The 24,164-nt window shown below is 39.9% G+C and overlaps 1 protein-coding gene across 4 annotated transcripts in view; it reads left to right on the forward strand.

The window, feature by feature from the left end:
* LOC144593727 (transcription factor AP-2-beta-like) overlaps positions 1-20,516 on the forward strand; it is a 51,749-nt gene extending 31,233 nt beyond the window's left edge. For 2 of the 4 annotated variants that reach the window (XM_078399716.1, XM_078399718.1), the window contains exons 4-8: positions 2,703-2,744; positions 6,301-6,517; positions 7,901-8,019; positions 11,302-11,443; positions 15,407-20,516. In XM_078399716.1, the coding sequence (XP_078255842.1) occupies positions 2,703-2,744; positions 6,301-6,517; positions 7,901-8,019; positions 11,302-11,443; positions 15,407-15,704 (818 nt within the window). In that variant the 3' untranslated portion in view covers positions 15,705-20,516. The remainder of the gene's footprint in view (positions 1-2,702; positions 2,745-6,300; positions 6,518-7,900; positions 8,020-11,301; positions 11,444-15,406) is intronic. The other 2 variants (XM_078399717.1, XM_078399719.1) reach the window with 1 other exon arrangement.
* Positions 20,517-24,164: the final 3,648 nt, after the last annotated feature.

The raw sequence follows: 24,164 nt of genomic DNA on the forward strand, positions 1-24,164 counted from the left end.
GTATGTTGAGACTTCATGAGAACTTCTACTCATATGGGAAATCTGAGGTGTTTAGTTATCAGGCAGATTGTGCCCTCAGGAGTAGAAAATGATCCTACTGTATTTTCATTTCACCAAGACAAATGTTTTAGCACTTTAAACAGAAACAAGTATTTATTTCATATTAAGGAATGAAGAATTTGATTTTAAAATCTGCTCTGGCCTTTCAAACATTTGGAAACAATTTTTCACCCCCATCACAGTTGGTATAATGTGTATAGATTATCTAAACTAAATAGATTTTAGACATATAAAAAAATAAACATGTAATCAAATTTTAAAAATGTTGATATTGATTAATATTAGATAATATAGCTATGAATTAATAAACGTTAGAGAAATTTAATACCAGAAATTGAATGTAGCCTTCATCATTATTGTGATTGTAACACGCAATGGTGCATTTTAAATAGGTTCACGTTGGAAATTAATTGCCCCCATTACCTTACTTAAAATGTACTGTTTGTTTTACAAATGTTTTCCCATTTTGCATCCCTCTTACGGCGGATTAAATTTGTTTGAAATTAGGGAGATTTCGTTGTTTTGGAATTAAATAAAGTGCTAGCCAACCGAGGAAAGGGTGCAGCTAATACTTAATTGTAAAATATAAAATGGCTGTTTCCAAAGTGGGGTTAACGAGATGGTCAAGAGTCATTGTGTCGTATTTTGTGTGGGAATAGCTGCCTGGCACTTTTAAAGGTAATTTACTTAACAGGAAATGAGTTGGTCCCAGAAGAGAGAGCAAACGAGCAGAGTTAAAGTAGCCAGCGTGATAAATGACGCTTTCATTTAGGGATCTCTAGAGCTCGTTTAAGTCTAATTTTCCGTATTAGCCCCTGTTGAGCTATTAATATAGTACTCAGGGACCGTGGCTTCTGTCTGGGCAGAGACATTACAGCTAACATTAAAGCACACTCTTGGTTTCAGTGTGGAGATAATAGAAGGTGTTTAAAATGTGTTTTTTATCACTGATACAGATTGACACTGGGGTGTAAATATGACTTGCAGGGTCTGGCAATGAACAATCAATAAAGAGATAATAGGAACGTTTGCGCGACTTGAATCGATTAAAACTGAGGAAACGGGTAGACAGTGGTTACAGAAATGGTTGTTAAAATGTTTTTATTTGATCATCCAGATGGACCTTTCTGAAAGTGAATTGTACTAAGACTGAATGTTTGTACAGTTTTACACTTGGTCGAGAGGATATGGGGCTATGTATGTTAATGCTGAACTTTGTGTCACAGGTAGAATTATTGCTTGTTAATATGCATTCCATTTTCACTCAAAACGGAGAAGGCTGTTCCCTGGAAATTCTTAAATGTTATTTTAGTTAACACTTCTAGCTGCTGCAGTAGAAATATACACTTGCCCATTCCCGGATATCCACGTGTCCTTGTAATCCCAGTATATCTTAATTGTACAAAGCCAACTCCAGATATACTGTACTTGAGGGTAGATAAATCCTGACAATTGCTCACAAGATACGTCTGGGTGAGGATTGCTAGTGAATAGTGGGGAACGTCATTGCATATTGTGTTGTTCGTAGTTAGAATATGTGTGGGTTAAATTCGCGCCTTTGTGGCATTAAATGATCAGTCATTCGTGGTTACTATCATTATTACATTAACTCCATAACGATTGCATATATATACTTGCAACATATTTACACATTGCATTACGAAATCACACTGACGGAGTGCAAGCTGAACATTCTGAACACGTAAAGAGCTGAAGGCTTCAAGCTGCGTTTTGGTCATGGTCCATTGCTTTGCGATTTCTTCTAGTTGTTTGAACGCTATCCAGTTTCTTTGTCGAATTACGTTTCAAAGCACAATCTGTTCATAATTATTAACAAATGAAGCAAATATTATTTTCCATATTGATGATCTGTAAGAGAAATTAACGTGACAACGTGCCGGCTTAGAGATACTCTAAAACTAAATTAGCAAAGTGATATTACAAGACTAATAAATATGATTGAAAGCACTTAACCGAACTAGTGTAATAGTGGTTTATGATTCATTTCAGTGTGTAAATCATTAGGCGAGGGTATTTATAAAATGTCAGTGTATGTACCAATGTGTTTATTGTTTTTTTTTGCTTCCAAATTTTTTTAAAATAATAAACAAGCAATCAGAGACGGACAGATTAATAGGTTGTAGTTTCTTATTTATGCCTTAAGTGAGAATATTTACATTCCAATTTATGAATATCTATTTCTGAATATCTATTTCTGCAGATTGTTGTGTAGCTCAAGTTAAGAGCGTTATAATTCTGAGTTAACTCTCCCCAAAAGTCCTAAACTTTGTATTTGACAGGACCTACACCAACTTGTAGACTGTGGGCAATTATTCTTGCTTTTATTACCAGGATAACCTACTTGGAGCACAGACGCTACCATACATATTTATAAAAGTTAAAGAGAAATGTAAAAGATAAAACGTAAAGGTAAAGATAAATTAAGAAATGTCCTGGGATTTATGATTTTTCTTCCTCGAGTAAAAATACATATATATTTTTATAATGTTTAATAACCTATGGTTAATAGTCTTCCTGTATTTGCTTCAAACAAAATAAAACAACTGGTATTTAACTAGGCCGATTTCCTGTGCCGTGGTCACTGACAAGTGTTTATCCCTCTTTTCATGTGGCGAGAATAGGAGGCTGGGTGAAAGTGAATTCAGAATGGCAACCTTTATCAAGTGAGTGGATGTATGCCATACCTCATTGCAACACTATAATCTAATGGTACTGAGTACGATTTTACAATAAATATCCATTGTTGAAAGTATATTTTAAAACGATTGTGGGTCAACCATAGAGTTAACTCACGCCGAAAGTCAGGTGTAGATATTTCGTTAAAAGTTCGCCATGCTGGAGATATGTTGGTCCTCAATTAATAGTAGCAATTGACAAGAAGCCGTTCGGAAGTTCTAATTAGCTGGAGCAATAAACATGAAACACATCCACACCATATATTCAAACACAGACAGTAGGATTAATCTAAAAAAAAACGAGAATACAAAAGTCAAAAGTTTTAATTTGAACCAAGATATTATTATTTGAGTTATGGGTGTCAGCAGCACCATTTCTGGATCACCGACCACAATTCAATATTATTTGGAAACAGACCAAGTTGAGTCCAGCTGGGTTTCATCAAAGCGCTTACCGATCTGTCTGGAAGGATTGCCCTCACCAAGAGCAAAAAAAGTACTTTACCTCAAGTGGAAATTGATACGTAGCTTGGGCGTGAGAATCATGGATTTGCAGCAGAATTCACAGCACACTGTGCCTTATGATCGTTGAGAAATAAAACATTGTCGTGGCTAAATATCGAAAGAGCAAATTCACTCATAAATGTAGAAACGAGGAACTGCAGATACTGGTTAACACAAAAGGACACAGATTGCTGGAGTAACTCAGTGGGTCAGGCAGCATCTCTTCAGATAGCTCCTCTGTCCCTCCCTTCCCCTCCTCCTTCCCAGATCTCCCTCTATCTTCCTGTCTCCACCTATATCCTTCCTTTGTCCCACCCCCGACATCAGTCTGAAGAAGGGTCTCGACCCGAAACGTCACCCATTCCTTCTCTCCCGAGATGCTGCCTGACCTGCTGAGTTACTCCAGCATTTTGTGAATAAATCGATTTGTACCAGCATCTGCAGTTATTTTCTTATACTACAGATAGGTGACGTTTCTGATCGATACCGGACCCAGAATGTCACCTATCCACGTTCTCCAGAGATGCTGCCTGACCCACTGAGTTACTCCAGCACTCTGTGTCCTTTTGTGTCCTCGCACGTTGTGTCCCTTTTCAATGTTAGAAATTCAGTTCTCATTTAACAACATTTGAGTGGGCTACAGGATAAATATGGGATAAATATCAAGATGGAAGTTAGGAGAGCAGGAATTAAAACCGTGAATTCATTGTAAATAGATGATTTCGAAATCAGATATTCTAAACCATCTAATCCCATGGACTACATGTCCCATATCACTTATGAGGAAATATTCAGTGAATACCTTCTGAAATTCACAATGTGGACAACCTGAATTACTTTGACATCACCATGACGTTCCCCCCTGCAGCTGCGTATTTGAATACTGATAGGATGTAACAACTCTTCAACCCAACCCCATCCTCATGACTATAATAGGCAATACACAATAGGTGCAGGAGGAGGCCATTCAGCCCTTCGAGCCAGCACCACCATTCAATGTGATCATGGTTGATCATTCTCAATCAGTACCCCGTTCCTGTCTTCTCCCCATACCCCCCTGACTCCGCTATCCTTAAGAGCTCTATCGAGCTCTCTCTTGAATGCATTCAGAGAATTGGCCTCCACTGCCTTCTGAGGCAGAGAATTCCACAGTTTTACAACTCTCTGACTGAAAACGTTTTTCCTCATCTCCGTTCTAAATGGCCTACCCCTTATTCTTAAACTGGTTCTGGACGGGCAGAGTGGGGGAAATGACAACTAGCTCGAAGACAATCGTCATTATTTGAATCATTTGGATGAGAACTGATGGAAAGGATTTCTGTAAATCAACCTGAAATATAGTGAAAGTCTACCACCAGAGTTGGCATTGCCTTCTATGTGTACAATGGCTATTGATTAAACAATTTAAGCCTCAAATTTCTATTGGATAAAAGAGCGTCCGTTCTTGTATTGGAAACAAATCAAAGACATAGATTGCAAGACGGCAAAAGCAACATTAGTTTAATGTTGTGGCTTCCTTGGACGTTATAAACCTGAATTATTTGAGGAGCAAATACGTGGCCTCGTGCCTCCGTATCTGGAGGTTGCTGGGATCTTAGACTGATTCGGATTCAGATTATTGCCATAGACACAAGGATGCAATAAAACCCCTTGCTCACACGAAGCTCATAGAGTAAACAGAATCGGGCACTGATAGATACAAGCGTGAAGGTAGCAATACGCTAGATCGCTCCAAGCTTCAGAGCTTCCCTTGGCACGAACTGCTGCAGTCTGGAATGTGATGTTGAGACTTCTAAAATCTTTAGATTTTACCCCAAAACGTTTAGAGGGCTGGTGTTAGCATTTCATTGCTCATCGGCAGCAAGCACACGACAGAGGTAACGCCCACAATGTTAAAGTCGTCACTATTTTCTCTCCTGTTATTGTTTTAATTTGGATATTTCCCAAGTTATGAAAACAATACACGTGGAATGTCACCATATGTCATGGTTTTTGTTAGGAATACTTTTCAAACATTTGAAGTATTCAAAATACTTTGGATTTTCTTGTCCGATCAAACAATCATTTCAGTACGATTAAATATTGAGAAACCAGCAACAAGGAACCGGGATTAGGAACAATTGCGTTAACCAAAACGTGCGTTTTGTTTTATTTTGTGAGATACCATGAATTATTGGACAAAACACGTGTAAAAGAATTCTGCATTATTAATAACGTAGCCCCACCTCCCCCCTACCCCCCCTCCCCACCACACACACACAGACACACACACACACCCCAAACCATAAAACCAACCCGCTCTTGTATTTTGTGCAAACTATTCCGTTGCATTTCATTCCAGGAAGCAGCAGGATTGCCTGGTCAACTTAATTTCTGGGAAGAACTTGAAATCAGAGTGAGGACTTTCAGTTACTTTGCTTTGAAAACATCTATTGTTTGTACCAGATTTCGCTTCCCAACCCGGAAACTCGTTCTGAGATCATTTTTAGATTTCATTTCAAGTTTGCATTATTTTTTCATTAAAATACCCCCCCCCCCCCCCCGGCCACCCTTCATACCGCCATAGAGCACAGAAACAGGCCTTTCAGCCCAACTCGCCCACGCCGAGCAACGTGCCCCATCATAGCTGGTCAAATTTGCCAGCTTTTTTCCGTGTCCCTCTAAACCACTCCAATCCATGAAGCTGTCCGAGTGTCTTTTAAATATATTTTTTGAAATTGTGGACATTTTAAAAATTTTGTTATTTGACGATGAGTAGGTTTTCTTTCAATAGTGCACTGTTAAATAGTTTCAGCATTCCGAAAATTATCATTAGAACGCCTTTATCTTTCGAACGATCTGCATTGCTTTTCGATAAAACGTTTTCCATAAAGCTTTCCAATATATGTTGGCTAAAAAAAAGGTCAAATTGAGCGGGTCCTGACATGTACGCCACCTGTAGCGTGAGGCGTTATTTTTGTTGTTGTTGCTTTCACCAGCCCATAGTGCCTGCACCTACGGTAATGCAGTGCTAACATTTGTCATTGTCATTTTCTTGCAGTCCCACTTCCTCAGAAGAATATCACATCCTTGATGATGAACAAAGACAATCTACTTGGCGGAATTGTTAATCACAACGAGGTGTTCTGCTCGGTGCCAGGACGCCTGTCCCTCCTTAGTTCCACATCCAAGTACAAGGTGACTGTGGGAGAAGTCCAAAGGCGCCTGTCTCCACCAGAATGCCTGAACGCCTCGCTGCTGGGAGGAGTGCTGAGAAGGTAGGTCGCCAACATCGGATATCAATCATTCAAACTAAACCAACGTGGAAACTATTGAGCAATAAAATGTGGCCATCGTTAAAGCGCAAAGTGCATTGTTTGTCATTGTCTTTACCCCCCCCCCCCCCCAACAGTTGTCCGCCCATCCACCCAGCTACATCTACAGCCATGAGCGAATCTCACAGATTGTTGCCCACAGTGTAATCTTTCAATTAATATTTCTATATCCATCCTTCTGCGAGTTTGTCTCGTGGGAATTCAGTGCATTTTAATAACCATGAAAACGCAAACATACAAGCCATTGGTCATACAAGAATGGATGACAACTGCATTCTTGCGTGGCTATTGGCTCATAGTTTTATCGCAACTGATCGGTACAGATCGCACGCTCAGGCGCACAACTGAGTGATGCTTGCAAATGCATCCTCCGCTGGAGATAGTCATTAAGTATCTGATATATGGCTGAAAGCAGGCCGTTTCCCTACGCCCAATGTTCTTTCAATGTGACAACCACAATGTCGGCCTCGCCCCCATATTAAGAAGTGTAGAAACAGCCACCACCATGGTTCATGGCAGGAGAATGCAGGTAGGAGTTTTACCTTCAGCTGCAACATGGGAATTCCACTTAAAGGAGATGAGATGCAATTAATCGCCGGGTGCATTTATGAAATCGGTTTCATGTTCTCCAAGTGCCAAGGGCCCAGAATCAACTCTAAAAGTATTATGAGGCTAACTAGTAGAAGTGACTTTATACTGCCAACCTCTAGCGTTCCCAAGAAACTCACTCCAATAAACTGCCACCTTCTCTTCCCTAGGCCAGTGAGTGGTTGAAAGCAATAATAGCCAGAGAATACATCCCCGGATGAGCCACGAAGCTACAATTTTATTTCAGCTACCACTGTTGGACTGGTTATTTCTGGATGGGGTCATGGTGGATTTTTACTCCAAACCACGTCTCTCCACTCAAGGATGAGCAGGAAATATTTATTGTTATTTTCGAGAATTAAAACGATCGGGACATTATTGCCTGCCGCGTCCAATTGGTGGTGGGCGTCAGTCTACAGAAGGCTGATATCACAATTCCTGGCTTTAGTGCACCTTGGGAATATGGGGCCGCTCTCAGCCTCGTGTGCATCCAGCTCACAAGAATACAGCAGCTCGGTTTCATCTTTATGAAATAACATGAACATTTCAATAAACGTCCATGGGAACCTTGTGGAATGGCGGGGGTTTAAAAATATTCTTTAAATAAAATATGGAACATATGAAATAATATGGCTTCATATTGAAGAGGAAAGCCTAATCACTCCATTCGTCCATCCTCCCCCATAACAGGGTACTCGATGTGTAGCAGTTTAAACATTTCTCGTGTGTTGGTTTCAGAGCCAAGTCGAAAAATGGTGGAAGGTCGTTAAGAGAAAAGCTGGAGAAGATCGGATTAAATTTACCCGCAGGCAGACGTAAAGCTGCAAATGTCACTTTACTAACCTCGCTAGTAGAAGGTAATGATTGGGGAGCACTTTTCTGATGGTATTGACAGTTTAAATAATATTTTATGTATTATATGCTTAACATCGTGGGGAAAAAACTTTGTTTTTGCAATGGTACGAAGAAGGAAATTGCGATCGGAGGTGTATTGTTAACTATTTATAAAATATCACGTTGGCATCAAAGGCATCGCATTCTGTTGCGTTGTACCTGTCCGTGTAGCCGTTCTTTGTGGTAAAAAAAAAACAGCTGACCACACTGTCAAAATTATGCTATTCTCCATGATTGTTCGCCATTTTCTTTGAACTTTCATGAGAAATTGCATTAATTATGTAATTAAAGTACCGATGTACTTTGTGCATAAATAATAATACTAAATATTATAAATGCATTTATCCCATAGCCGTAAGGGGTCTTGGCTAACCTTCATGAATAATTTATAATTGCATTCACATTTTCATATGTAACAACACTTTCAATAAGTTAGTTAACACATAAGCACGCGAGGACTACCTCTCTCTCTCTCTCTCTGTCTGTCTGTCTGTTATCTCTCTTTTTCACACACGCACACACACGCACACACACACACACACACACACACACACACACACACACACACACATCTGCATTTGTTTCTGTGCACAACCAAGGTGTTTTATTCGTGTACCTGTTACTTCTCACTCATTAACATTCGATAGCTGCATCAGACACAGGCAGACGCCTATTACAAATAGGATTACCTGCATACACGTACAAGTATGGGGGAGAATGAAAAGGGAGATCTGTTACAACACATCTTGAAAAAACGATGCAAAAAACCCCATGTTTAACAGTTACTACCATTACTAGCAATTGGATGATTGGGCGCACATTTTCTTCCTAATATAGCATGACGTTATATTTCCGACAAACCAACGAAACGTCGTGTTGATTGGAACAGATTTTAGGTTTCGTTTTTTAAACAATTTCAGTTCCGCGGATGATATGCATTCTTCATTAACAAACTGAAATTGGCCGTGATATTGTTGAAAGGCAAATTAGCTCGATCATTAGTCACGCGGTTATGTGGGACATCAGTATATTCACCTTTTTATTTCCTGTTCACTGCTGCCATTGCCTCTTTCACCTCTCTACCATTTATCCCTATATCTACAAACAATTATCTTTCTTGCATGGGTCACCGTGATAATCACTTAATTTTACTGTGCTTTCTAACTTCAGTTCTTCTAACACTATTTTTTTTAAGAAGATGTGACAGAATTTGTCAAGTTGCCCTTCATGGATTTTATATATTTTTTAATGGTAACGCTCTTTTTAAGGGTAAATTGTTTTAAAAAGTCAGAAGATAATTAGATTGATCATTAGCAGTACAGTATCTGGTTGAATTCTTTAATGCTAATGTTAATTTCATGTGCAGCGTCGAAGCTATCGCCTGCAAAGTACTTTGAAAAGATTCAGTGCTGGAGGGATGAAGTATTATCTACTTGAATCCCCCCCGAGCTTGGCTTTGTAGTGTTACCCAGCTTTCACTGCTCTCTGAAACTTCAGCATCAGGCGGGAAGGTTGATGGCATGGAACTCCCTGCAGGGTGTTCTCAATAAACACACATACACACTCACAATAGCTATATAGGGAATAGGTATTTTCTCGCTGCTTTATGCTATTTAAACTGTATTTTAAAATCTCTCCTCTTTCGCTCTCTCCATACATATATGTATATGATGAGCGCGGAGAGTACTTACTAGTTTTCAGCAATCTAATTGTTCTTGCGAGGATTTAGCCTTTTTTAGTTGTTCCTAGTTGATCTACAATGTTTGCCTTAGACAGTGTTCTTATAAGTGTATTGCTTTCATATGAATGTATCTGGCTTATTGCCTTCCAGGTTTTCACACACAATAGGTAGCATTTAATTACTTTTGACAATGTCGTTTACACTAAAATGATAAGTGATGTTTTTAATGGTGGCAATTCACCAGAATGTTATGTGGGCAATATGGTATATTTTGGGGGGCAAGCGCATCTTTTATGAGACATTCACACCTATGGATGGTTGCATTATCATGTTTCTACATTCTGAAGTTGATAAATAAAGCGTATCATAATTATTTTCTCATGATTGCCGATGAGCCTTTGCAGATCAATTGTGAATGTTTCCTTTTAACTTTCATGGTTGTTGGTGTGGCGAGTATTTTATATTTATACCCCGCCTCATAACCGAATGAAAATATGGAGGTCAACAAGTAATGCCACTGCTGACATTTTGTAAAGTCGCCAATAAATTTTAATGTTTTACTTTAGGTGTTTACAAGGTCTTTTTGTTGACAACATGCATCCTGTAATTGTTTCTCGAGTTTTTTGGGTTTTTTTTTTGTTTATAAGCACGGACCAAGCTAAAAGTCGATTTAAATCTGGGAATGATCAGCTTCGTCTACATACAACCGAGTCTGTGCATTTGATGACTTCACATCCAGTCTCATCAATTTCCTCCCCCTTTCCACGCACATTTGACATAAACGTTTCATTGTCTGCCCCTTCGTGACAAGCGACCTATTACAATAACTGCGTATTTAATTCACATACTAAATGAAGAACTTAACTCCACACCCGAGGGAAATAACGAACCCCTTAACCGGAATGACTCGTCATTACTTGTTTGAATACGCTATGTAACGTTGGAACTTCAGAACTTGAAAGAATTTGCATAGAATACATGTTTCAAATAACTTTTTTTTCTCTCTTCACAACGCCCTTCCTCTTTTCCACGGTCGCCAACTGGCTTTATTTAAAATATTGCATCTCATGTGAGGATTTCGTGGATGTCAGAGTTTATCCTTATGAACAACGCGTAAAATTCGAGAACCCCTTACGAGATCACGCTTGGACCCTCAAGGAAAGTACACCAGAAAGCATTGGGAGATGGTGCGAGGCTTTCATATTGAATACCACAGCCTCCAAATCGAAACAGATTATTATCCACCGACAACGGGCAACTAAGTGGTTCTGAATATTATTGAAGGGGGAAAAATATATAAATATCTCGACCCGAAACGTGTGTCTCGACCCGAAACGTCACCCATTCCTTCACCCCAGAGATGCTGCCTGTCCCGCTGAGTTACTCCAGCACATAGTTTCTCTCAAACATCATAGAAATATTGTTTCGGTTCCATTCTACGGTGTTGGCTTCACGTTATCTCTCTGGCGAATATGAGTGTCAGTATTGATGTGCATAGCATTAGAAGTCGCAAACTCGCGTGCTTCTATGTGAAAACAATTAAGAATTTGGTCTTGTCTTCCAGGAGAGGCCGTGCATTTAGCTCGGGATTTCGGATATATCTGTGAGACGGAATTCCCTGCCAAAGCTGCAGCTGACTACTTGAACAGGCAGCACACAGACCCTAGTGAGCTGCACTCCAGAAAGAACATGATACTGGCCACAAAGTGAGTCATTAACTTACCCCTACATGCCCTTTGAAGGCTGCAGGGGGCAACTAGTATCAGTTAATATCGTGGATGTTTCACAATGATATGAATATAAAGCAATATTTGAAATTAGGTGGCATGTTTTTAGTTGAATCAACATAACATACCCTTTGCCCGGTTGAAGGCTTCAGAAGCTGTGAATTTCGATCCTTTCCAACAACGCATTAGTTATATTTACAATCTGTAGTTACAATCGTCGGGTAGATGAGTAGCATCACATAAACTAGTCGGCATTTTTGTGTCATTTAAATATTGTCCTCGATTGAGTTCACAAAACCTTTATACAAATAATTATTTGTATCCATGAAGGCAAATTTAAATGATTAAAAAAACAAAACACTTTAATGTAACTATGCATTTTAAACTTAAGAGTATTTTCCCTCCAAAATATATTCCAAAGATGGGAGGATCCAAACAATCATTTTCAAACAAATATGTCGATGATGGAGCACAGACTCTAAAATAAGCGCATGTACCCGCCTTTAATATTATTGAGGAAAATCCTCCCAATTCCCAGCAAAGATGAAAAAAAACCCCGAAAAAAATCATTTGCTGAAATTTGTCCAGATGTTCGCTAGACGTGATTTGAATTTAATTGTTTCTTTCCGCCGGGTCAGAAGATATTACAATCTCAGAAGTTTAATTGCTTGCAGGCGATTCTTTTTCTTTGAAGACAAGAAGCGCCTGACTTCCCTGCCATTAATCCTTCACGGTGGACGTTTCCTACTTTGCATAGAAAAAAAATGTACAAGGGCGACGAATACGGGCGTTTAGCATGTTCCCATAGCAATTTCCTATGCATCTCTATTAAGTGTGTTACCACACACGCGGAAGAAAAAGACAGGGAACACAGAAAAAGAACCCCAGTAGATACAGATGAGGTAAAAACAATAAACAAGACAAAGGTGCTTTTAAAAACATGCTTCAATATTTCAGAATTCAAGTGTCTAGCATTTAGCTTCCTTCTATCTAGAGATGCTGCCTGTCCCACTGTTACTCCAACATTTTGTGTCTATCTTCGGTGTAAACCAGCATCTGGAGTTCCTTTCTACACATTATCGCAACGTGATTAGACAATAGACAATAGGTGCAGGAGGAGGACATTCGGCCCTTCGAGCCAGCACCGCCATTCAATGTGATCATGGCTGATCATTTTCAATCAGATGTTTCCCCAATTCCATTCCTACTCGATGCAGCTCAATAGCCTTCCGTTTTCAGGAGCTACATTTTCTACAGAGGTGCACCTTTTGTCCCTCTCATTGACTCTGACAGGAAGTATGAAGTGAGCTGCTTACAAGGGCATTTCATAACCTTTAAAAAAACTTTAAAAAACTAGAGACTCAAACATAAAGTCTCGTTTTTTTGGGCAATATAACAGAAGATTCGGACCAACTACCCAGATATCTAATTATTAATGATTATTTTCATGATGACGAGATATAATTTTTGGCTATGTTTCTTAAACCACTCTCATATTGACCACCAAATTAGAATTTTGATTAAACGCGTCATATTTCACGGCTGTTTAACTGCGTTGCCTTACTCGGCCCAGAATTATTTTAAAGAAAATCGATTTATCGTGACAATGGAAAAAAAAATGCCGATGGTGGTGTTCCCCAGAAATCTATAACCTCCCTCTCTCTGATCACACATAAACTTAAGTTCATATTTAACAACGAAGGCTGATCTGTCACGACAATACCACATACAGCCTTTACCGCACGTCAATGAGATTGGCACGAAGCCACGCTTAGATAGAAAATTGAATTGGTCGAAAACTTTAGTCGCCATGTCGGTCATTCCGAAAATAATATTACTCGGTAATTATTAAACCAGGTGCCCACTGGATGTTTGTCGATAGATATTTTTGCTGTGGCGTCTCGATCTTCTCGAAAAATGTTTTTGTTTACTGTTGAATTCTTACCCCGGGTTAGGTTCTGTAAACAAAATGTTTAAACGAAGTCGTGCGTTTAACAAGGTGATGGGGGAGAACGTAAAGAAATAGGAGACTTTTGCCATTCCCAACACTCAGTGTGAATATTAATGATTTCCAGGTTAGGCGTAGCACCATTACGATGCAATTATCCAGTAGCTGTAGGTGGAAGTGCAGGGCTGTGCTAAAGATCCCAACCACACGGAAACTAAATTATAATCTTTGTCTGGAACTACAAGTTCTGGGTTCTTGATTATCCTCAAAACTCGAAAACAAAGTAGCCCACTACTGATGGTGCGCCGCAGAGGTTTGGAATTTCCGAGAGAGCACAGCTTTAAGGTGAGAGGGGCACCGTTTAAAGATGTGCGGGAACAAGTTATTTTGTACACAGAGAATTGTGGGAGTCCCATGGGTTGTGGTGGAGGCAGATGCGAGAGCTGTGTTGAAGCGGTTTTTAGATAGGAACGTTGTTATGTAGGGGGTGGAGGGATATAATTCACGTGCAGGCAGATGAGATTAATTTAACTTGACATCATGTTCGGCACGGACATTATGGGCCAAAGGGCCTGTTTCTGTGTTGTACTGAACTTGGTTCTATGTTTCAGACGCTCCTTAATTCTATCTATTTGATCAAGAGTTTGGGCACCCGTGCTAATGTCAAAATGTGTGGCTCTGTGTCAACCTCTTGGTTTTGCTTGTGTTAAAGGCTGTTTTTTGTACAAGCTTTTGTGGTGATCATTTTCCCCCTTTGACCAGATTTATACCTCTACGTTCAGCTTCACTACTTTGCTATGGTTCAAGTACGAATGACCCTTTTTACTTGCAGTAAGCCTCCCTTTGCTCCATGGCGGGTGGGAGGGTGGGAGTGGGGGGGAGGGCGGGCGGGCGAAATTCTGCAGGGCTGGAAGGACACGAGGGCGAATATCTTCATTAGTTCGCTGTTACTTCGTCAAACTTTTCTCAAGCCCACACAACGTTTGTAAATAACTCCCTATCCCTTTACGGAATTGAACGGAGCAGTGGCAGACCCACTGCTAAACATTGACCGTATACTGTCCTTCCACCTCGCTCCCGGCTCAATTCTGGGAAACCAGGATGAACTTTCATCTATTTAGCTTCGAAAGAAACCCTTGGAAGTAAACTAGCAGCGGGCTGATCCAATGCACCACGATCCTCTCTTAGATAAATACAATCCCCACCCAAATCAGAAAACAAAAGACAAAGTATTCACATGCGGGTTGCCTCCTTGCAAGGAGAGGGGGGGGTCGGGAAATGAACCCCACGCCCAAATATGAAGTTTGGACGAAGTTTGCAAATGCAAAGGTCGATACCTCTCCACTGTAACTCGTTTAAGTATTAACTCCCTTGGGGATTTCAATCTCTTTTATTTTCCTGTTTTCAAAATGATATGTTTGGTATTGCAAACATTTAATGAATGACCGCACAGCATTTAATGAATTCTAATGTCTTAGGTGGGGGTTTTGACTTTCTCCGAAAAGAGCAAAATATTCTGCTAACACTCACATGTGTTATTGGTTGAAAAATTAGCCCACTAAACATGTAACCTAACCTTAACTCTTTCACCTTCATGAACTTGTGCTGCTTTTAACAGAATTCTTTCACGATGAGATTAATCTATATTTAGGCTTTTGCGCTGCTTCATTCATTCTTTAGAAAATTAAAGAAAGACTCACATCCGTGGGTCATTATGGGAATTGAGAACATATGAGACTCCATTAAAAACATCCGGAATTATTTCACTATTGTAGTTCTATTATAAGCAAGGAGAATCTTAAATAGAAATTCGGATATATTGGAACTCAATGGTATGCAGTCAGCTTTTTGGTAATCACGATGTGCGGGTTGGGGGGGAGGGGGGGGGGGGGGGTTAAACCAATTTCCATGGCAACCGGATAATGTGCCATTCCATACATCTGATTTGTGTTATCTGTCGGCAACATTCATTGTCTTATTTTCTTAACCCCCAGGCAACTTTGCAAAGAATTCACAGATCTGCTGGCACAGGACAGGACTCCTTTGGGGAACACCAGGCCCAACCCGATACTAGACCCAGGCATCCAGAGCTGTTTGACTCACTTTAGCCTCATTACGCATGGCTTTGGCTCTCCTGCCATTTGTGCAGCTTTCACAGCTGTCCAGAACTACCTGACGGAAGCATTAAAGGGACTGGACAAGATGTTCTTAAACAACAACCCAAATAGACACACATCTGGAGGGGAGGCGGGCACCAAAACTGGAGACAAGGAGGAAAAGAACAGGAAATGAGAAACATTCCTCCAAACTTTTTATTTTCTGTAGCTTTATATAAAAATAAATCTTCTATTAACTTGGAAACAACCACGCACACATAAAGGAGCAACACTGGGTCAACTGTTTGCGACCATTATGGACCTGGATGCAAGGCTTCAAGATCATTTTTATTGGTATTTTTCCAATTTTGCAACACTTTAACTTCCATTGTCTGTCAGAATGGCGGGTGATTGCAAGATTCACCTGGGTGACTGCAAATTGATTTTTTATTATCAAAATTATTTTGATCCACGCTCATTCCAGGTCTGATTTTTGTGCACAGTTCTGCGTGTTACGAGGATGGAAACATTCCACCAAAAAGAAAATGACTATCAGGTAACATGGAAGCTTAATAGTAACCGCCACACCCCCCCCTTTATTTGAGAACATTAGCTCTAATATAGGTCGAATGGTTTGCACACAGATTCCAACACACGGTGACAATAGTTACGTGTACCTGCTCATTTTAACCCCCAAACACAGATTGGCAGTCCGAGGCATGGCTGCCCATAATTTCGCACACGACATGAATCTAAACGGAGCCCTATCTAGATAATTATTCACCCTGGATTTATAGTTGTCAGTTCAAGTTCAAGGTGAACACTGGTACAAACAGAAACAAACAACAACTACGAGAAAAGTCTAGCCAGCCAGAGAGCAAGTTTATTTCAGAGACAAGTTGGAATCCAAGGGAAATTGGGAGAAGGGAGCATGGATTAATAGAAATGGACAGAGTCCCCCTAATATAGCATCTTCATTTTAATTCTTGATATTGTTAAATTTGGCCGTCCTCTCAATAACTGTTCTGCTTTTGGCAGCAGCTGCTTAACTACAGAATAAAATCAGACAACTCTTCTTCACAACCCATTGATATGTTGTTTGGTCTTGTTTCTGATGTACATTTTCCTTTATAAATTGACCTCATCTATAGGGGGACTCGGACCATGCAATTTTAAACTTAGATGAGCGAGCAAGATCTCTACCCAAACCAAAGCACCTTTGACCTCAGCTGCTGGGCAATTTGCTTCTTACGAGTTTAGACAGAGGTCGCCAGTGAACATCCCAAGGCTCACTAGTATCCCACCGAGTGACCCATTGGAAGATGGGTGGTGTTTAATTATAGATGTAAGTTTCCAGCAGCAAACAAGGCCACATACTGAAAGCTAGGTCTTAGGTCACGAAGAAACGCATAAACCACCAAGCGACCAGAATCGTTTTGTTTGTCATCAATTCAGGAGAATAAATCATAAATATTTGCAAATAAGAAAATGCTCATTGCAGAATTGTCCAATCCCTTAAATATATTGTCCTGATATATATGAAGCTTTACATCAAAAATAAAACAAACTTAAAGATTACACATACTTATTAGTTACTCGGTTGTAGTAAACCATTAAAATTATGTCCCGCCACATTATTTGCACTCAAATGTACATCGAAAAATATACGAGGAGCATGTTAAAAGCAGTAGATCGGCTGTTGCAGGTTAGAAGACACACCGTTCTTTAAACCATGCATTGAGGATAACACGTAATTTTTTGCCATTGGGTTGTCGGAAGTTCTGGGGTTCACAAGCTAAAAGGGTGTTTTAATTATTTCAAAACCAAATCTTGTTTCTTATACTGTGCTCGTTGCCTCTGTGCTCCTGGAAGGTATACGAAACTGTCCTCACTACTGGGAGATATTTATCCACGTGAACACATTTCAGATTTCTTCTCATCGATTTTATTTCATTGAAAACTCGCCACGATCACTTAATCCCACTCGCTGAAGATTTTTTAAAAAGCAAAATCAATCAACGATTGAAGGAAAGCGATGTAATAATTATGGAGTGCTTGTATGCATGTATGTGCGTCCGTGTGTATGATGTTGGTGAGAAAAATTGGTGGTGATTGCGGTGAAGACATCAGCTTCCCCATAATTAATAAAACAATCGTGTGACACACATTATAGGGAACCTAGTTGTCCTTCTTTGATCCCAGTTTGCTGTTCTGATATTCCAGCTGGGCACGTTTATTGTGCGTAGTCAATGCAAAGTTGGTCCATGTCGAAACCGATGCATTGTTGTAAAATATTCAGCAATTTAGACCATATGGCGGTTATAACTATCACGGACACTGCTTACTGTAACTGTAAGCACTGAGTCATTTCTCGTGGGCTCAGCTTGAAAACTATTTTCTTCTGTCGTGTATCTGTGATCGTCCATACAATAATATTTCCTTATTACTTCACATATAGTTATAAAGTCCTTTTAAATGAACCATTTTTTTTAAAAAAACCACTGAAACGTTACATAGAATTCAACGCTCCTTTGAGAACGAGCTTCCTTTTCACATGTTTTCCACTTTTCTGCCCCGGGCCATGCATTTCAATGGAAGAGTTATCACAAGCTGAACGAACCTGTGCCGCTCGGCGAGTCCACAGGTGGTATGTGGCGGATGGAGTGTTTTTCCCCGTGGCGACACAAAACAAACCCAACACCAGAACTGACTAAACTCATTAGATACATTAGCAGGGAAGTTGAAACGCTGGAAGGACACAGGTGTGAAAGGAATGTTTGACCGTTTAGTTGCTCATTCAGTTACAACTAAAAAACATTGCTCAAATATATATAGAGAGGAAAACATCCGGATCTCTTGTTTGTTCTGAACGTTTATTTCTAAGATGCAGAATACGTGTAAGGTCCCTAGAGGAATAGAAAAGGCAAGAGATATTGGCATTCTGCTGTTGGAAAAAAAAATGTTGTGGTGTTTAGAACGAAAGGGTTGGACCGGAATTGATCTGCAGAATGTTAGTCTGTTGCCTATTTTATCTTCACTGAATCAAGGGAAAAATGGAAAATGTCGATCAGTTTTAAATTGCCAGGAGAAATTGTCTAATTAAAGTTTTGTTTACCCTTGGTTAAAACATTCCAACCCATGATGAGTATTGGAGATTTCCGCACAAATTGATTGGACTGTCATTCCCTTTTGATATATTGCTGATCTCGTTGCTCATTTGGTATTTTGAAAATCTAAAATATTTTACTTAGTCAAGCATAATGTTAAGACTGCACGGAAATGCCAGAACAAGCACACATTTGAGTATGACTTCATCCATTTCATTTTCGGGAGGCCACCCCAGTAAATGTAACCAACAACACCGTTGAATAAGATGCAGAGTCTACTGTACGTTTGCACTGCTCCTCCAGGCCCAAAACTGGCTCGCTCGCTCACTCACTCACTTACACCCACGCATGCACACACGCACTCCCCAGCACGCCCCTTCCATCCATCCAAGATATGACCAGGTGACAACTCGCACTGAAGCACATTCTGCAGCTCATCCTCACACGCCCCATGGAAACTTGATCCCAATGTCCCAAAACCGAAACGTAGAAGTAAGTCCACTACATGTATCTTTCAGGGGCATTATTGTTTCTCAGAGAAATCAAACGTGAATCAGTTATCCATCTCCATCCTCAGGTGCCCAAGCTTAGCCGTGTAAGTTCCAATCTTCTAGGTGCGATCGTACAGGAGCAGGAGTTTTGTTTTGAAAGTGATAGACTTAAGTTGGCCAAGGGCGAAAGATGGGCCAATAGACAATAGACAATAGACCGTCACGTTGTTAAGGAAATATCCATCTTAAACTGCGTTATTTGTTGGGAAGCTCATCACGCCATTAAAAATGACATAAATTGTGATTCTGGCAATATCCCAAACCTAACGATTGAACAAAATAAAAGGTTTACAACGACAAGAGGGTAGAGTGAGCAGGTAACATTTTAGATTGAAGAATACTATGTCCATCCAACTAATGAAGTGCCAATACAGGATGAAAGATGGCCCGTCATTAGTTTTAACGTTTTGCAAAGCAACTAGCAAATCTACTAGCAAATTATAATCAAGTTGAAATGATGCCAATACAAATACATTCGATATCTGAAGTCTGTTCACCCTTCCCTGGAAGTCTGTGAAATGGTTTCAATCCTTAACTGGTGTAATGTATCTTGCTGGGGTTTAGAGCGAATATGACAAATTTGGAATTTGCACCGATTTTGTTTTCAATCAGTTCATTCTGCAATTTCAACCATTTAAGAAATAATCTCACAGGGTCTGGCGAAACTGAAATTAACAAATGCTCAAATATCTTCACAAGCTTCTTGTCAGTTGAAAAAGAAACACGCATTGTCAAAAAAAAACACAAACTCCAATCCCCATACGCCAAAAGTGAGTACGAGCGGGTCGTATGGTTTGGACTGTTCCCATCCTTATCACATGCTATAATAATTTTTTTAAATGTTTGACTCCAGTAAGTAGGTAACCCGATTTTTTATAAAACATTTTCCAAATAAATATACAAGTTGGAACACTAGTTCCTCTGGATCTCCACTGGGAGCTTGGAGGGGGTGGGCGGGTTATCATTGTCCATGTTTGTATATATTTATTTAATGTTAATTTAATGGGATTGTAAATATGGTGAGCCAGTAGCGGGGTATTTATCTATGATTCCATACCTCTGTGAGTGGGTTGAAAATGCTTGACGCTAGATAGTCCACTATCTGATCTCTGTTCACTAGACACATTGTAAAGGTGATGGGTAGAACTTGTTTATTGTCCAGTTGTGGTCTCATTTTAAGAGAAAAAAAAGAGTTGAGTACCTTGTGATTTTGTTGTATTTTATTCAGTTTAAATGTGATGCTGCTTCACTTTTCAGACAGATTTTGTTGATAGGTCTGTCCACCTACTGGTTGTTTGAATGAAAACCAATCTGTCTTCAAGAAACAAACGAACACATAATAAACCTTTCTTCCAAAATGTACTGCTCTTTTCTCTCTCTTTCAGTATAGCAATAAAGTGCAACCATAATATGTTAGAATGCATTTCTCCCTCTGAAATTTCCCAAGGCATGAGGCAAATGTTTCAGAACTGTGACCAAAATGGTTTTCAAAATGTTTCAACTTTGGAAAGGGTATATAAATTATATACACCGTACATTCAATTTTATGACATTTTTGTTTGATTGGGAGGTAAATTTGGCAAAAACAAAGTAGCAGGGACAGGGAAATCCATGGTATTTCAGTATCGCTGAGGTTACCGGCGTGTACGGGGACTAGGACGCAAACTCTTAGCAAGGCATCTAGATCATTTGGAAACTTATATCAGAAAATATGGGGTCCTTACCAAGCCAAGGCCCCCACTAGGGAAATGCTTCCGTATAACCATGAGTCATCTAGGTTCCAAAGTCTTCCCTGATTCTCTCCCAACTCATGAAATTTCTTTGCTAAATTTTTGGTCACCATTTGAGCAAGAAAATGCATGCATGGCTTCTCCATTTAACTCAATTTAAGGGCACATGCTTCCTCAAATGGTGACCAAAAATTTAGCAAAGAAATTTCATGAGTTGGGAGAGAATCAGGGAAGACTTTGGAACCTAGATGACTCATGGTTATACGTAAGCATTTCCCTAGTGGGGGCCTTGGTTTGATAATGAGCCTGAGGATCACGTTAATCTTTTAACACCACCTCTGTTCCATGTTTGCCGACCATTGAAATACGTGCAATAATTATAATTGCAACAAGGACCGGTGTTAGATGCAATTGCTGAATGCATGCACCATTTCCAGAATATTTATAGGGAATTCTTATGCTTCAACCACCTGATGAAATAAAAACCATCCAAAATACCAAATTTGTACTTACCAGAAAATGTTCTTGTCCACACTACATATAGTGTTCATATTTATATTGTGTAAACTCTCATCATTACTTATGTTAATACATTATACATTTCATTAAAGCCAACTTGTAAATATAGTTGGATTCATATTATATATCACCAGATGATAGCACATATAAATATATATTAAGAATAAAAAAGCAATCATATTCATGATAAATGCTTGTTAAAGATGGAATCAGTTTTATTCAAATATGATGATTTTGATTTTTCAAGTTTATATTTTTGGTAAATGTTTAAATTATCATCATGGTTATTAATTCAGTTATTTTGACCATATTTGAATTGTCCAACTTTGAAAGAGCAGCATTAATTTCCACCATCAAACAGGGTCACCACTAATTTCCCATTTCCCTGCATCCAACAATGGCCTGTTTCCTTTATTATTGTAACTTTTTTTTGCCTATCTTTCATTCATTTGTACTATATCTCTCTACACCACCTTCTATATCATTCGTTTCCCTTTCTCCTGACACCCAATCTGAAGAAGGGTTTTGACCCAAAACGTCACCTATTCCTTTTCTCCAGAGATGCTGTCCGACCTGCTGAGTTACTCTAGCTTTTTGTGTCTATCTTCAGTTTAAACCAGCATCTGCCGTTCCTTCCTGCACATCCCTGCATCTATTTATGACCTCTCTGACTGAGACTAGCTGACTAATACCACTTCTGCAAGATGGTTATCGGTTTCATGTTGTTGATCTTTATTGATTACTGTCTGTGTTAGGATTGGTCGAGTTTCTAAACAGTAACCACTCAAACTGAAGAGAAGAATTTAATCTATTTACTCCAGGGTGGGCATGCATCTTTACTGATCAAATAAAATCGTAACATGTTAACATGTTATCAACCCTGACCATCTAAATGCTCTGCGACATAATTGTCATAAGAAACATCAAATTTTGTTTTAAAACTAAAAAAACTACAAAAACATAATATTAAAACAACCCAGGATTTTAGGCTCGAATTCAATGCTGACAGTGGGTGGTGCTAAAAATGGTCATCCATTACTAACTCAGCCCAGGTTTTGGCACAAATATGGAAAAGCCAGAAGAACTCAGGCAGTCAGGCATCATCTGTGGGAAGTGAAATCCAGCACCTTGACCTGAAATGTGAACCGATTTCTCTTTTTCTGGATACTGCGTGGCTGAATGAGTTCTTAGAGAATTTCTGTTCTTGGTTCAGATTCCATTTTCCATAGTTTCATTTGTTTTCCAGTTTTTAATCAGCAGATCTGGTGCTGTCCCTTTTGCATAAGTGCAAAATTAAATTTTTGACTTCTGTGTGCCCAGTCAGTTTTTGAGAAAATGGAAGTCCATTTTATCAGTAAGCATTTCCCCATCTCAAGACTGTCTGTGAAATTCATGTGGAAGAAGGAACTGCAGATGATGGTTTAAACTGAAGATAGACACAAAAAGCTGGGGGAACTCAGCGGGCTATGCAGCATCTCTGGAGAGAAGGAATGGGTATCGTTTCGGGTCGAGACCCTTCTTCAGACTGGTTAATGATAAAGGAAATGAGAGATATAGACGGTGATGTGGAGAGATAAAGAACAATGAATGAAAGATATGCGAAAAAGTAACGTTGACAAGGGAAACGGGCCATTGTAAGCTGTTTGTAGGGTGAAAATGAGAAGCTAATGCGAATTGGGTGGGGGGGGGGGGGGGGGGGGGGGGGGTGATAGAGAGAGGGATTGCCGGGGCTACCTGAAGTGAGAGAAATCAATATTCATACCACTGGGATGTAGGTTGCCCAAGCGAAATATGAGATGCTGTTCCTCCAATTTGCGTTTAGCCTCACTCTGACAATGGAGGAGAACGAGGACAGAAAAGTCTGTGTAGGAATGGGAATGAGAATTAAATTGTCCAGCAACCGGGAGATCAGGTTGGTTCACACGACTGAGCGAAGGTGTTCCGCAAAACGATCGCCCAGTCTGCGTTTGGTCTCGCCGATGTATAAGAGTCCACATCTTGAACAACAGTTGGAGGAAGTGCAAGTGAACCTCTGCCTAACCTGAAAGGACTGTTGGGGTCCCTGGACAGAGTCAAGGGAGGAGGTATAACGACAGAAGTTGCATCTTCTGCGGTTGAAGGGGAAAGTACCTGGGGAGGGGGTGGTTTGGGTGGGAAGGGATGAGTTAACCAGGGAGTTGCAGAGGGAATGGTCTCAGTGGAAGGCAGAAAAGGGCGGAGATGGGAAAATGTGGCTAGTGGTGGGATCCCGTTGGAGGTGGCGGAAATTTCAGAGGATTATGTGTTGTATGCCATGGTTGATGGGGTGGATGGTAAGGACTAGGGGGACTCTAGTCTCTATTGCGACTAGGGGGAGGGGGAGCAAGGACGGAGCTGCCGGCTACCGAGAAGACACGAGCGAGGGCCTCGACTATGATGGGAGAGGGGAACCCCTGTTCATGTATATCCAAATTCATGTATTTTGTTGAAAAACAACATGAGGATATGTGCATCTACAGTGGGATGTGAGTCACAAATGGTAATTAAGCCACACACTGATTAGCTTTAGAGAGGTGGATGATTTACGGTTTATGAAACGTAAGAGTTAATGGTGTTGATGGACAAAAAAATAACCTGAGAAGCCACAATGGATCCAACAGAAAGGGTTAATACAAGGAAAAAAAGCAAAACGATAGAGTGAAGACCAGCTTACAGAAATGCAAATAATATTCAAAACAAAATCAATAAATATCACAAAAGGGAAACAAAT

The sequence above is a fragment of the Rhinoraja longicauda genome, chromosome 5, assembly GCF_053455715.1.
Source record: "Rhinoraja longicauda isolate Sanriku21f chromosome 5, sRhiLon1.1, whole genome shotgun sequence".
NCBI classification, from domain to species: domain Eukaryota; kingdom Metazoa; phylum Chordata; class Chondrichthyes; order Rajiformes; family Arhynchobatidae; genus Rhinoraja; species Rhinoraja longicauda.